The sequence below is a fragment of the Amblyomma mixtum genome, chromosome 5 (assembly GCF_055824585.1).
Source record: "Amblyomma mixtum isolate Tamu chromosome 5, ASM5582458v1, whole genome shotgun sequence".
NCBI lineage: Eukaryota > Metazoa > Arthropoda > Arachnida > Ixodida > Ixodidae > Amblyomma > Amblyomma mixtum.
In genome coordinates this window covers 162318183-162331176 of record NC_143016.1, presented here as the reverse complement: position 1 = coordinate 162331176, position 12994 = coordinate 162318183, and the positions used below count along the sequence as shown (strand labels likewise).

The 12994-nt window shown below is 46.8% G+C and overlaps 1 protein-coding gene across 1 annotated transcript; it reads left to right on the top strand.

The window, feature by feature from the left end:
- Nucleotides 1–7605: 7605 nt before the first annotated feature.
- LOC149344346 (uncharacterized) lies at nucleotides 7606–11518 on the top strand. The gene is made up of 3 exons (XM_089542609.1): nucleotides 7606–7861; nucleotides 8992–9238; nucleotides 11350–11518. Exons 1-3 carry the CDS (start codon nucleotides 7606–7608, stop codon nucleotides 11516–11518), a joined length of 672 nt encoding a protein of 223 aa, XP_089398735.1.
- Nucleotides 11519–12994: the final 1476 nt, after the last annotated feature.

Sequence of the window (12994 nt, the reverse complement as noted above, 5' to 3'; positions counted from 1 at the left end):
GGAAATATGTTGCAGGACACCAGTACATGAATATGCTTAGAAACATCACTTCGACCAAGTAGCAAACATCAAAACCCAAAGATTTTGGGAGCGAAGTGAAGTTCAATCTAAGGGCTTTTTCCTTAACATAGCGCTTCCTCACCAGCGAACAAAGCTGAAAAGCACGACGAACACAGCCATAGCAACAAGGAAGTACGCCCATCACGGTCACGTATACGGCATTGAATGATGATGTTACTTCTAAGGCAAGGGCAGCAGAGACAAATTATAGTTAGATTTCCCTGATTGGTGAGCTATGTTTTATATGTGTAATGCTTGCTCCTCAATGTTAACTAATTTTATTAAAAAAAGAGATAAAAGAGATATTTTATCCAAGTTAAATCTCTACAATCACCTTATCCTTGTTCACATCCCTGTATACCATCAACACACCACTTTCGCACTCCTTGCAGAGGCAGATAGCACGCAGCACATCAACATTCCCAAGACGACTGGGTGGTTTCCGTTCTCATATTTTTTTTTTTCAAACTTGTCGTCACCAAGCGCCAGAAGCATAGAAAAGAGCCCCGTCCACGCCAACTCGTGAACCTCCCACATGCATCGATCATACGTGAAGAACGCGCTGCAATGAAGAAGGCAGTGCGCCGGCACCAACGACGACGAAGCGTCCTCCGATACCGGCGGCCGCGCGCGTGGAGAGCTCGAGCTCGCTCTTGGTTCTGTCCTGGTGCCGCCGCGACTCGATCAGCCTGTGCCATCGTTTCGCTGCCAGTCCTTCGAGTTTTCCAATAAACCCCTCTTCATTTGGTGGAGGTGCTGGGTAGGCCTAGTCCACTACCAACGTGGAGCTCCGCAGCCGCACAATTCTGATGGCGACGACCGACGGAAGCCAGCAGCCAGCAGTCCCATCGCAGCCCGCCATTTGCTCCGGTGCCATCCGGCAGCGAGACCAAGTCGTTTTCAACGGACACTGCGACCAGGATGTCGAGGATTGGCTGGCTTCGTATGAGCGGGTGAGCCGCCACAACTGGGACGACCGCATGAAACTGAACAACGTAATATTTTACCTGAGCGACGTCGCGAATCTCTGGTTTCGCAATCACGAGGCTGATATTCCAACATGGGATACTTTCAAGTCAACGTTTGCCGAAGTTTTTGCCCGTCCCGCCGTGCGTAAACTTCGCGCTGAGCAATGCTTGCGCGCTCGTGTTCAGTGTGCGGGTGAAAGTTTCACCACCTACATCGAAGATGTGGTCGATCTATGCAAGCGTGTCGACCCGTCTATGCTTGAGGCCGACAAGATCAAGCATATTATGAAGGGCATCGACGATGACGCTTTCCATATGCTGGAATTTTTAACACCAGGTTTTTGGGCAAAAAAATACGTGTTAATCCCTGTGTTCACGCTCCCGAAAAATATCAAATAATAAGAAACACGGCGTGCTCCATGGAGTGGCGAGAGCCAGTTCGCGCACTCATATCAGTAGCCCAGCTATCCAAGCTACAAAGACATATTTCTAAACGCGTGCTATGACTTTGGAATCATCCATGGTAGAAATACTATTGGCGGAAAATAACAAATTATGTCGTGTCTCGCACATCGAAAAATTTCAGCATGACTTTCGAGAAGCAGATCGCTTCACCAACTCGCGGAAAATGAGCATGAATTTCTGTACGCTTCTTTTCCTTTGCTTGTACAACAACAAAAAGGGCATCGACTGCGTTTCTGTGGTGGAAAGAATGTCAATAGCTAAAAACGGGAGTTGCAGAAAGGATACTACCCGCTAAAGATATTTGATTTCAGTAGTCGCCCACGATCCTTTAATGCCGCACTCTGACAAGTGCTTTGAAGTACTTTGAAGCAAGTAACCAAGCCATGTCGCATTGAGATCGCAAGAATTCTGTTCATGAAAAAAACAGGGCGTAAAGGCTCAAACTAACATGACATGGAGCGCCAAGGCCACCTACCATTCATTTCAGCTGACGGTAACCGAGTGCTCCAGGATTTCAGAGGGAGATTAGTGATGAATGCGGCAGATAGTGTCATAAGGCTCAAAAGACGACCATGCTCCAGGATAGCGTTGGGCAGGAGAGCGGTAGGGCCCAGCGGGACGCGGTGAGAAAGTACGATTTCTTCCCATCATCATCATCAAATATTAGCTTGACTACGCCCCAGGGAAAGGCCTGTCCCTTATCTCTCCAACTGACCGTGTCATGTTCCAGCTGCGGCCACCCTATATCCCCACAAACTTCTAATCTGATCCGCCCACCTAACTTTCTGTCACCCCCGCAACGCTTTCCTTCTCTTGATATCCAGTCCGTTACCCTTGATGAGAATCGGTAATCTTGCCTGCACATTACATCGCGTGTCCATGCCCACTAATGAAGGAAATGTCGTCCGTGTTCTCGCTTTTTTATTACTAGATCACATCTGCATTTTCCTTGAGTTCCATGTGCATCTAGCACGCGTCGAAGTGCACGCGCGAAGCAGATCCTGCACCGCCCGCCAGTGGGACCTGCAGCTGTGTCTCAGTTGGTTCGTATGCATGATGCCCTCCAGGCTGCGCCACGCGGAAGGAGCCGCCTAGCACGCGTGCTTCGTTCCGTGCCCCCGCCCTCGGAGGGCGCCACGTGGCGACCTTCATTTGCCTTCCCTGTCGACGATACTCACGTGGCGAATCGAGTTAGACTTCACACATTGCTCGATCTAGATTGTCGAAACTGAGCGTAACCAAACCAAACCATCTGAAACGCTCCCTGGGCGATTTGTTTCCCGAGAAAGCGCCGAAAGCTGCAGCTACTGCTGAGGAAGAAAAATATTTCAACAATCTCCGTATTTAGTACAGGCCCTAAAGTGAAAGCACTGACACGTGTGGCTGGTAAACTACAACAATGTCTATTGCGCGGGAGCGTTTGCAGAAGGAAATGTTGAAGACTGGTGGTAGTGTCATCACTCTCCGGTGTGACCTGATGTCTTTCAAAGCAGGGCCGCTAAAGCCACGTAGTTTCATTCCTATACACGCTACTTCATACTTTTTGCTATCAATGCTCAGAGCTTGAAGTGCTAAGTCTATATAGTTTGAAGTGTTTCGGGGCATCTCTTGCTCAACGGACTCTTATTTTCAGCCGCTAGTCTATGCGTGGTGCTGCAAACATGTTTTTTCATGGCTAAGCTCGTGCAGACGATGCACAAACAATTGATTTCAGAGCTTCATTTTCCCCACACGAGAGGTTAAGAAACCACTGAGAGGCTCGGTTTGTGTTGGCAGTACCACTACGCTCCTCTGTTCTTCACGATCGTGCATTGCTGCCTCACCTTCTCATCTTACACTGTTAGCTTACATGGTCTTTGTATAGTGTCCGTCGTTTAGCGCACCTAACCCGCAGATGTGTCTATGAGAGAGTCGGTAACTGAGGGCTCAGGATGAATTTTACGCCATATGAAGTTCTTTAACGTGAATATAAATCGCGCTGACATGAGAGGTCGCACAAAACTTAAGCATCAAAATGCGCGTGGCATCGCCCCCCCCCCCCCCCCTCTTAGAAGAAAAAGAAACACCTTGCTTGCCAAGACTTTCAACTACGAGCACTTCCATCTGGCATCTGAAGACAGGCTGAAAAATGTTTGCTAGATACCGTCTTTATGACAATGCCCTAAGGTGTCAGCCATTGAAATTTTTTCGACACTTGTACCTCATGCGGGCATCGCACTCGGATGCCCGTTCGTTATCTGAGATTGCACAACTTGACTGGAAGGTTGTGGTCGAAGCGGTGCTATCCAGTTACATTGATTGAAATGACGCTGGAGAAAACAAAAAAAAGAACAGATTCGACATGTCGCGTATGTTAACTCTGCTAAAAGCGAGGCTAACATGATCCTGTAGTGATGAGAGAGTGTTGTAACGTAACAGTAACCTAGGGTAGCAGTAATAAGTCACACATAGCGCAGCATTGAAATGTTGCGATGTGTTTTTAGCTTTCGAGGTGTTATTCATCTTATTAATTGGAAATATTTTTCAGAGATGCCTGTCGAAAGCAGAAGGAACCGCAGCCAATATATGCGCGAAATTTACCAGCGTTGTTCTATATGTCTTGGAAGAGTAAGCACAACCACTGGCGGCTGGAAAAAGCGGTGTGGCGCTCGCATCGAAACACCACTTTACGAACATACAATGTTTCTGATCCGACACCCAAAACTGGCAGCTCTGGTTCTAAAACGCGCTGTATTTCAATGCCTACAGCTTCTTCTTATTATAAAGAGCGTCTATTCCTTTGCATTGTTTCCTTTTTGCTGAAAATAGAAGCATCTCGCAAATGCACCGGTGGTACTGCATGTTCATCGCCCTTACCGCTGTTCTCCGTGCATGTATGCTCCTTACTATCTTCTACAGTAGCGGTTTAAACTCCATTCAATGTTCTTTAAAATAAATGTACGCTTGATAGACGAAGCCCTTGTCCCGTCGGTTCGATCCTTTACTGCCTCAGCCTTAGACATGAACCAATTCGCCCGTGAAGCAGTCATACTACTGCATTTAACGCTACGAATTGCAAGCTTTAATTTATCTGTACTCTTATTTCGTGGATTGGGTGTCCTGAATACGGCGGTGCATACGTAACACTTACCGAATCTCTACCAGTACTTCCACCAATCTTCGCAACGCATACTGCAGCGCTTTGCTGATAGTTTGATTCTTGACTTCGTCATTGGCTTCACTGCTAATTTATTATTTTCCCTGCTTCTTCCTCCAAACTACCCAAACACTCAGTTTAAACGCTGTGTTTTGAAGAAGTGTTGCGTTCTAGACTCAAGCGTAAAATAATGGGACAATAAAGGAACGAATGAATCAGAAAGTAGACGGCACTTGTTCTAAATGATTGGCGCTCGAAAGCAAGCACACACATAAACATTTGCACAGTCCGCGCGCTCGAAAAAAAGTATACAGAACTAGTCCAGAACTGTAAGGACGAGAAACAACAAATAAAAGAAAAACAGTATAGACAAATGTGCTTAAATGTCAGCAGCATCTTTCCTATTATCGCCTTGATATACCTTTGCTCGGCCTCCAGCAGATGTGAACTGAACTCGGTGATCAACTGGAACAAAGTTGTACCGTAGTGTAGCGTACATCGGACCACGGTCCAGATCCGGACCAGGAGGGTGAAAAAATTAGCAGGAGATACCGGTGTAGCACACTTGGCACGCATTTCCAGAACATAAATAGCAGTTTAGTGGTATCCCGCGAGACAAAATATATAAAGGCTGTATCGTACCGGTAATCAACTTTAGGGCAAAAACGTGGAGGCTAACGAAAAGGGTTCAACTTAAAGTGAGGGCAACGCAGCGAGACATGAAAAGGAAAATGATAGGTGTAACTAATAGGCAGTAAGAGGGCAGTGTAGGTCAGTTGACTAATGCAGATTAATGACATTCTAGTCAAAATCAAGAAGGACAAATGGGCTCGGACAGGAAATGTAATGCGAAGGCAATACAACCGATGGTCGTTAATTGTAACAGAGTGGACACAGCAGGGGTGCCACAAGGTTAGGTGACTGAATGAGATGAAGAAGTTTGGGGACTAGATGGCCACGGCTGGCACAGGAGACAGGTGAATGGAAGATTTGGAAGAGGCGTTTTTGCTGCAGTGAGCGTAGTCGGGCTACTGATATTGGTGACGATGCATCGTACATTCGTGACAAGGGACGTTATAAGATCAGCGGAGAGTCACAATCGCGGTTTTAGGGAGTTGCTTTTGCCTGCTGCGTGGCGCAATCTTTTCTTCAGATTACAGCAGCACAAGCGCGGAGCATGTGCTCATTTTTCAGTACATGTAGATACGGCAGCGATTCAGGGTTTGTGGCTTTCAGCACGTTACAAGTACGGCTGGGAAGCCGTCAAGTTTTAGCGTTCATGTTACGCGCTGACCGCAAACAACACATACCGTGGAAATAACGGTGTCAAGTTGCGTGCAGTGAACTGTAAAATGATGATGCGGGCGTCATTTTAATGGCGCCAACGAAGCTTTACAAGAAAACGCTCTTGCGTGCGTCTTTGGCCTGTAAGCGGGGAGAGGGTCAAAGACCCATTTTTTCAAATAGTTTATCCTATAAGAAACCGAGCCCCAGGCCACGAGAAAGTTAGTACCCAGTGCAGAACCGGTGGTACCCGGCGGCCCAGGGATCAAGCCCTGCACTTGCCGAATACGGGCGAGGCGGACGCTTATACCACTAAGCCACAGCTGCGGTGTCGGGAGAAGACGGTACGAATCGTATGTTTACATTCGTTACATTTTATCGCGAGGAGCCACTCCAGGCGTTAGGCAACTCTAGTATCAACTGCGTCTTCATCAGCAAGGCGCTAATCGAAGTATTGAGCGCGCCACTATAACATATACATGTTGTGGCTTAGAAAATGATGACTGATTTGGTTCGGCGTTTGAGCGGTTTTAATAAATACGTAAGTTAGTTCCCTGATGTTCAGATGATAGAGAAATGTGCGACAAAGGACCGGCCAGCAAGCAACCATAATCTATTCCGCCTGTACAAGCTGTAGAGCACTGTTTCCGAGTGTAAGGGACATCGAGAGAATGTGAATTCTTACTGTTTGGTTGAGTAAATTTCTTTGCCGAATTATGGCCAGAAGAATTTGAATATAAACCTAGGTTGTGGCAAGTGGTAAAGCGAACAAACTTCTTGGCTAGATGACAGGTAAATTAAAAGCGCTCACTCAAGTTAAGTAAAGGCGCTAGTGTTACTTCATTCGCAAGTTTCTGTTAATCGATGCAAAAATTTAAGCGCAAGATTCATTACCAAACTGGTTGCGGCCAAAATTGAAAGCAGGCAATAACTCTCACCTCTGTGAGCCTAACTCTAATGCGCTCAGCACCCAAGAGGGGCATGCGCCTGCTGAGGGAAACTCCTGGCATCTACAATAATAACAAATAGAGCCCTTTAACTTCAGCTTGTAATAATTAGAAATCTCCTTCAGGGTCAAACAGAGGCCACGCACTTGGAAAACGAAAATGAAGCTAAAAACGTAATGTTCCAACCAGACCCAGGAGCAGGAACCTGAGCGTCCCTGCGTTGCCTGACAGCAGTTTCAAAACGTATTCCTTATTGTCCGATAGGTTTGTTGTGCGTCTGCGGACGTCATTTGCCATTTTATAAGCCGCATCTACGCCTGAGGGCTGTGCTTGTGGTCCAGTCTCGCACCAAAAGTTAGAACGCACTGGGGCCTCCGTTCCTTGTCGCTGCGTCGCCGTCGCTGACCACGCGTCACGGAGTAGGATGCCCGCTGACCCGTGCACTTTTTTTCCTCATCATGTCGCAGGGAAACAGTATGGACGTTCAAAGGTGAAAGGTTGCTTTAAGATTTTCATTTAAACAAAACCAGGACTGTGATTGAGAAAGACTTTCATTGAAAGGCGAAAAAAATGGAATAGGTGTGTTGAACGAAAGAAAATGCATAACCAACTAGCCCCGCAACGTGTTTTACTAAGTGTGTTCAAAGTTTTGCGACACAAATTTTCAAGAACTTTGCGGTTAATTTCGAACTGTGTTCTTTCAATTTTACCTCCTCTCACTGCAAGAACGAAGATTCAAGCCACGATGCGACCCAGCATTCCCGTGGCGCTCCTGGCGGCGGCTCTGTGCAGCTGTCTGTTGGTGGGAGCCGCTCCCGGCGGCACCCGTCGCCAGCAGCACCAGCCGGCACATGAGAGCCTGTGGCAGAGCCTGACGCGCTACTCGCCCATCGCGCTGGCCATCTCGCTCATGGCGCTGCCCCTGCTGCCGCTGGTGTTCACGGGCCCCGCGAACCTGGCAGGCACCGGCCACGCCATCAACGCACTCAACCTCAACCCGGGTAACTTGTGCATGGTGTACTCGCCTTCAGCCCACGCCTCCCCGTCTTCCTTCCAGCACTGAAAAGCTGTTTACTGCGGAGAAAAGTTAACTCTCAATACGAATCAAACTGAAGGGCATTGCCCATACCGGTTGTTTCGTTGATGTCAAGAAATGCGTAAAGGCTGCGCGCTGTAAAGAACGTTTATTAAGAAACTGATGGCACCACTGAATGAGGGACCGTCTCAGGTCTATTTCTCTTATTTTGGAGATCGAGGAAGAGAAGATAGTATTTTTGCGTATCTCAGAATTAAACTCCTTTGTGAGGCATAATTTAAATTCCTACCAAGATGGCAGTATAATGTCCCTTTCGAGTGCTACAAGCTTTGTGTAACCCAGCGGACGATGCTTCCTGCGAGTGCTTCGGTGTTTATTTTGCCCACAAGGCGAGAATGTTGCTGCTTCTCAACGCAGCTAACTCCAGTCAACGCGCTTAGATCACAGCATAGCAGTGGTGCATTTCGTCTCTGAACCTATGGCGAGCCATCAGTTCCAGTGAATGCATGTTGTAGCTTAGCTCAACTGGCTATTCCAAGTATACTTGCCGACGCAGAAAAACACTTTACAGCAAATATAAGTCGATGTAGTCAAACGCACATTACACGGATCATTTGCCTAAATACCGGCCAACAAAGCACAATGATGTGAAGTGTAGGAAAATTAAACGCAGCTCTGAATAGCTGCCTCTATTTCCCTGCGCGATAGTTGTGGATACTGTACACGCAAACAACATTGCACAAACTTTGGCTACTGTTCACACGTCCGGCAACGTCTTCTTAGCAGGAGTAACTTATAGAAGATAACAGAGCTTACAGACAACATGCCTGCCGAAATAAAGAATGGACGAAAGTGCGCATTTCTTCGCAGCAAAATTGTACTTTGGCTGTAGTACACTTTTCTGATTTCATCGTGCTCTTAATAAGGGGAAATATGTACAAGGTGTTAGTGCAAGTTTAGAGCTCAACTATGTAGTCAAATATAATCCAAAACTACGCCAAAGACTCCATTTATAGCATATTACCGTGACACAATGTTTCTGCTCGTACAAAGGTCTGCATGTTCATCCCGGTCGGTACGCTAACCTTTGCGCAGGCATGCTGGTGAAGCGTTCCGCAGACTCCTCCCAGCTGTCTTCAAAGCAGACCGCGGCTTCCACAGCAGCCAGTCTTCTGGGCAGCGCACCAGCGCTGGTGACAATCATGTCGCGCTTCGACGAGGTGCTCCAGAAGTACGACGTCACCGAGCCCGACTGCCGCCTGCGGCTCGCGTGCGAACTGCACCGGGACGGGCTCAGCCCACAGGTCGCCTCGGTTGCCGATAAACTAGTGCGGTTATTCGGGTGAGTGAACATACCAGACGCTTGCTCCAGTCATCTATCTAGTTTTGAGGCGCCTTCTGGTCAAGTCGATACAAGCTTATTTTCAAAAGTACAGTTGCCCAGAAACGTCTTCGAAACACAGACACCACGAAAAAGCTGAATTTTCCCGCTGCCTTAAGCCCCGGCTAGGTACTGAGGCGTACACTGTGCATGTTGCGCAGGGAAGTGCCGAGTAGACGCTTTAGTTCGTGGCTGCTTACACTGGGAACCAAGCATTGACGCTTTTTTGTAGCTTTCATGTTCCGAAAACTTTTGTGGGTGACTGTACGTCCATTTATTTAGGATTAGATTGGCTGGAAAACACTCCTTGCAGATTCTTTCCCTCTTTTTCAAGCCGAAAGAAATGTGCGGCTTCTACTGCACCAGGGTGAGCTCTTGTTATTGAGGTACCATAAATAACTTCCTGCTTTGGATATGATCCTTGCACAATGTAAAAGCGTGTTTTGAGCGCGGCACTGAAAAATGATGCAATAGCGGTTCCTTGCTTAGCCCACAAATAAACTGCGGCGATAGGCACTTTACTTGAGCAAGTCGGGAACTGATTTTTGCTAAAAGATGCCTGATTCTTTTGTGGTATATTGCTATTTAGTAGACTGCTTCTTTGGCAGTTTTCTTTTTTTAGGATGAGAAGGGGTGCGGTACTTTTTTAATCTTGCACTGCATGTGTAGAATAAGGAGGAACGAATTTTGATGCCGGCTCACCTTTTTAGACGTTGCCTCCTGACGTCTTTAGCCTGCGCCTACGCTAACAGTTATTAGCCTGCTGTCCTTAAGGGCTTCATGATACAGTTCTAGGGCGAAAGACAAGCAAATAGCATTTACCGCCCTTTAAAAGAAGAAGCTTCAGATGCTGACTCATGTGCAACACTTAGTAGTAATCAAGTTGGTGCCGCATAGGAGAAGACAACTTCCCTTCTGGCAGTTCAGATGTGGAGGCAATTGGTGGCAAGCGCGATAAACTGACAGGCTCCACGTTTACTCCTCGCGTTTTCTGCGTATCCACATCTCTTAGGTTTTGCTGAGTCAAGTGTAAAACCATCTGCACCCTTTTACAGTTACGATGTATGGTGACTAGCCGCCAACCGCGGCTGTTGCACGAGCACGTGCCTTCACGTGAATGGACAGCTCGTTTACCTCTTCAAGCACGCTCGGACTCCCAGGAAAGAATTAATTCGTCGTACGACAAGAAAACAGTGGCTGCAGTATCAGGTGCTTTAAAGTTGCGGATGGGAGTTTAGAATATGATAATATGCCCACAAATGGAATGCAAAACATTCTTTGTACACGTGCACTGTTTTGCTGGTTTCAGGCACGAGGCAGGTTCTACTGCTCGCCTTTTATAATCCTCAAGTCTATATTCAAATATCGCTGTGATGAAGAATAGCTTCCTTGGATAGTTGAAAGAATGCTTCGGGGGGGGAATTCAGTGTCTCACAAGAATTCTACGTTGCACGAACAAAATTGCGCCATTTATGGAACCGAAAGCCCACTGCCTTCTTGCGATTGTTTTGAAATTATTTTTTCCTTGGAAGCGCGATATCTTGAAAACCAATGCTAGAAATGGCAAGAATAATTTCTAAGTAGGGTCCTTGTCTATTGTAATAAGGGAGCAATTACTCATTGGCATCCACCCAAGCGCAGCCATACGGCTACAAAGGAAAGCTATACAGCTTCTGAGGAAGCTGTACATCTTTCCTTTGTAGCCGTATGGCTGCGCTTGGTTGGATGTCAATGAGTAATTGCTCCCTTATTACAAATTTACTCTACCTTGGGGAATTCCCCTAAACATTTGTCCAATCCTTGTCTATTGTATTTAAATCTAAAAGAGCAATCAACGGAAGTGCTTCAATCAACCGCGCAAAATAGCCTCCACGACCTTTTATATTATGTTCACTGCCCCATCTGGTGCCACATGGCAAGTCCTCGGACTAAAAGGAAAAAAAACAAAAACCCCATAGAACAGAATAGCTCAGCGAGTGTTACCCCACCATTTCTTTGGCGACAGGAATCATAGCCTGCGTTTTTACCTTGACATACTTTGCTCTATTTTCTCGCATGTCGCTACGGCGCAGAGTGGAGCAGCGTATCGAACGGTCCAGCTTTGGTCCAGGAACCAAGGCCATGGTCCGGGAGCTTCTCAAGGCGGCCCGCCACGGACTCGGTCACAAGGACTGCGCTCACATCTACGCACGCTGTCCGTACGCGCCTCGCGAAGTTCTCAAGAGCCGAATTGAAGGATAGATAATGCACGACCTCGGCGCTGAAAACATCTCACCGTCATCAACGGACTTGCAGTGGTCCAGGCCAAAAGCTTATATTGCCTTCAAGCTCGACAAAGGAGATCTAGACCACATGGCATGTCGGCGCTTCCCAGAAACCCTCACCAGCCTTACCCTGAAGCAGGCCTTCTGAAGGCTCATTTGTAAATACGGTGCAACATGCTGAGGTAATCTCGCTCATCACAAAGTTCCACGAAAGCCGCAGAATAGCCGCATTGGGTTCTCCCGCTTCACCCGTTCTTTTCATGGTGTACGTAGGAACTCTTCTGCAATGGGCGGGGAAACAACCTACTGTTTTTGTTTAGCACAACAACTGCTTCATCTTCTGAAGAGAGGGCTTTTATAGTTTACAAACAATATTGCTACCCCAGCAACAAAACAAGTGGGAACTGCTGGCCCGTTTGCAGGCTGTAGTTTGGGCCGCATAATAGCCGAGCCGGAAGTGTACAAAGTCGTTGTGCTGCACATTTCTGACCCTTGCTGTGTTGTTTCAAGTGTCATCGCCAGAACTGAGCTGTAAGACTGTGACGCAGGGCATGGTAGCATGCGGTTTGTTACAAATGGTGCGCACCACAGTTCTGCCTGCTTGCAATAATAACCAGCTATTGATTTTAAAAGCTCAATGTTCAAAACACACACAAAGAAAGCTGAGGAAGGGTTTGGTTTAGACTGATTCTTCTGCCAACTTCTAGGCGATAATGCATTCCTGTGAAGCATATATCGACTCTACTGTATTCATGGTAAAACCTTATGGCTGAATTATTTCCTTTCAAGTAATGTAACACACGTTTTTTTGAAAGAGTGTTGACACGCGCAACACATTAGGCTCAATTATAAACAGAGCGAACGAAGCAAATCAAAGTTCTACGCAAAATAGCCTGAGCTAAAAATTTACGCCGTGCATAGCCATTTCTTCGTTCATGGGGATACGATCTGGTGGTTCGGTCAGACTTACTGCGCATTGGAAATATTTGTCATTGACGAATATGGAGGTAGCCTTGACCCCTCTGCAGATAAGCCGATTTTGATCGCGACTACGGCCTCAATTTGTTCCACAGATATAATAACTACAAGAATTCTGCAGTTATGGCTTCCCACAATAATGGCCTTAAATATGGACCAACGCACTTTCTCCTAACATCATTCTTTGAAATGTTAGAGGCGTAGTTTTCTTCTTTTTAGACTGCAAGCCGACAATAGGGCTGAACACCGCGGGATCGCTAAAGTTGCCCCAGATCAAGCAATGAAGAAGGAAATCAGCACTGGGCAACTCCGGTTTTCTTCTTTTTCAGTAAATTGCCAAGACAAGATTCCCATGATAAAAGAATCTACAGGCACAGCTAGTTGCTTTAATCGGCCAAAAAAATTCAGTTTGAAAGGTTTTCTGAAAGGCTACAAGTGACACTGTCGTTCACATTCACATGTTATGACTAATTGT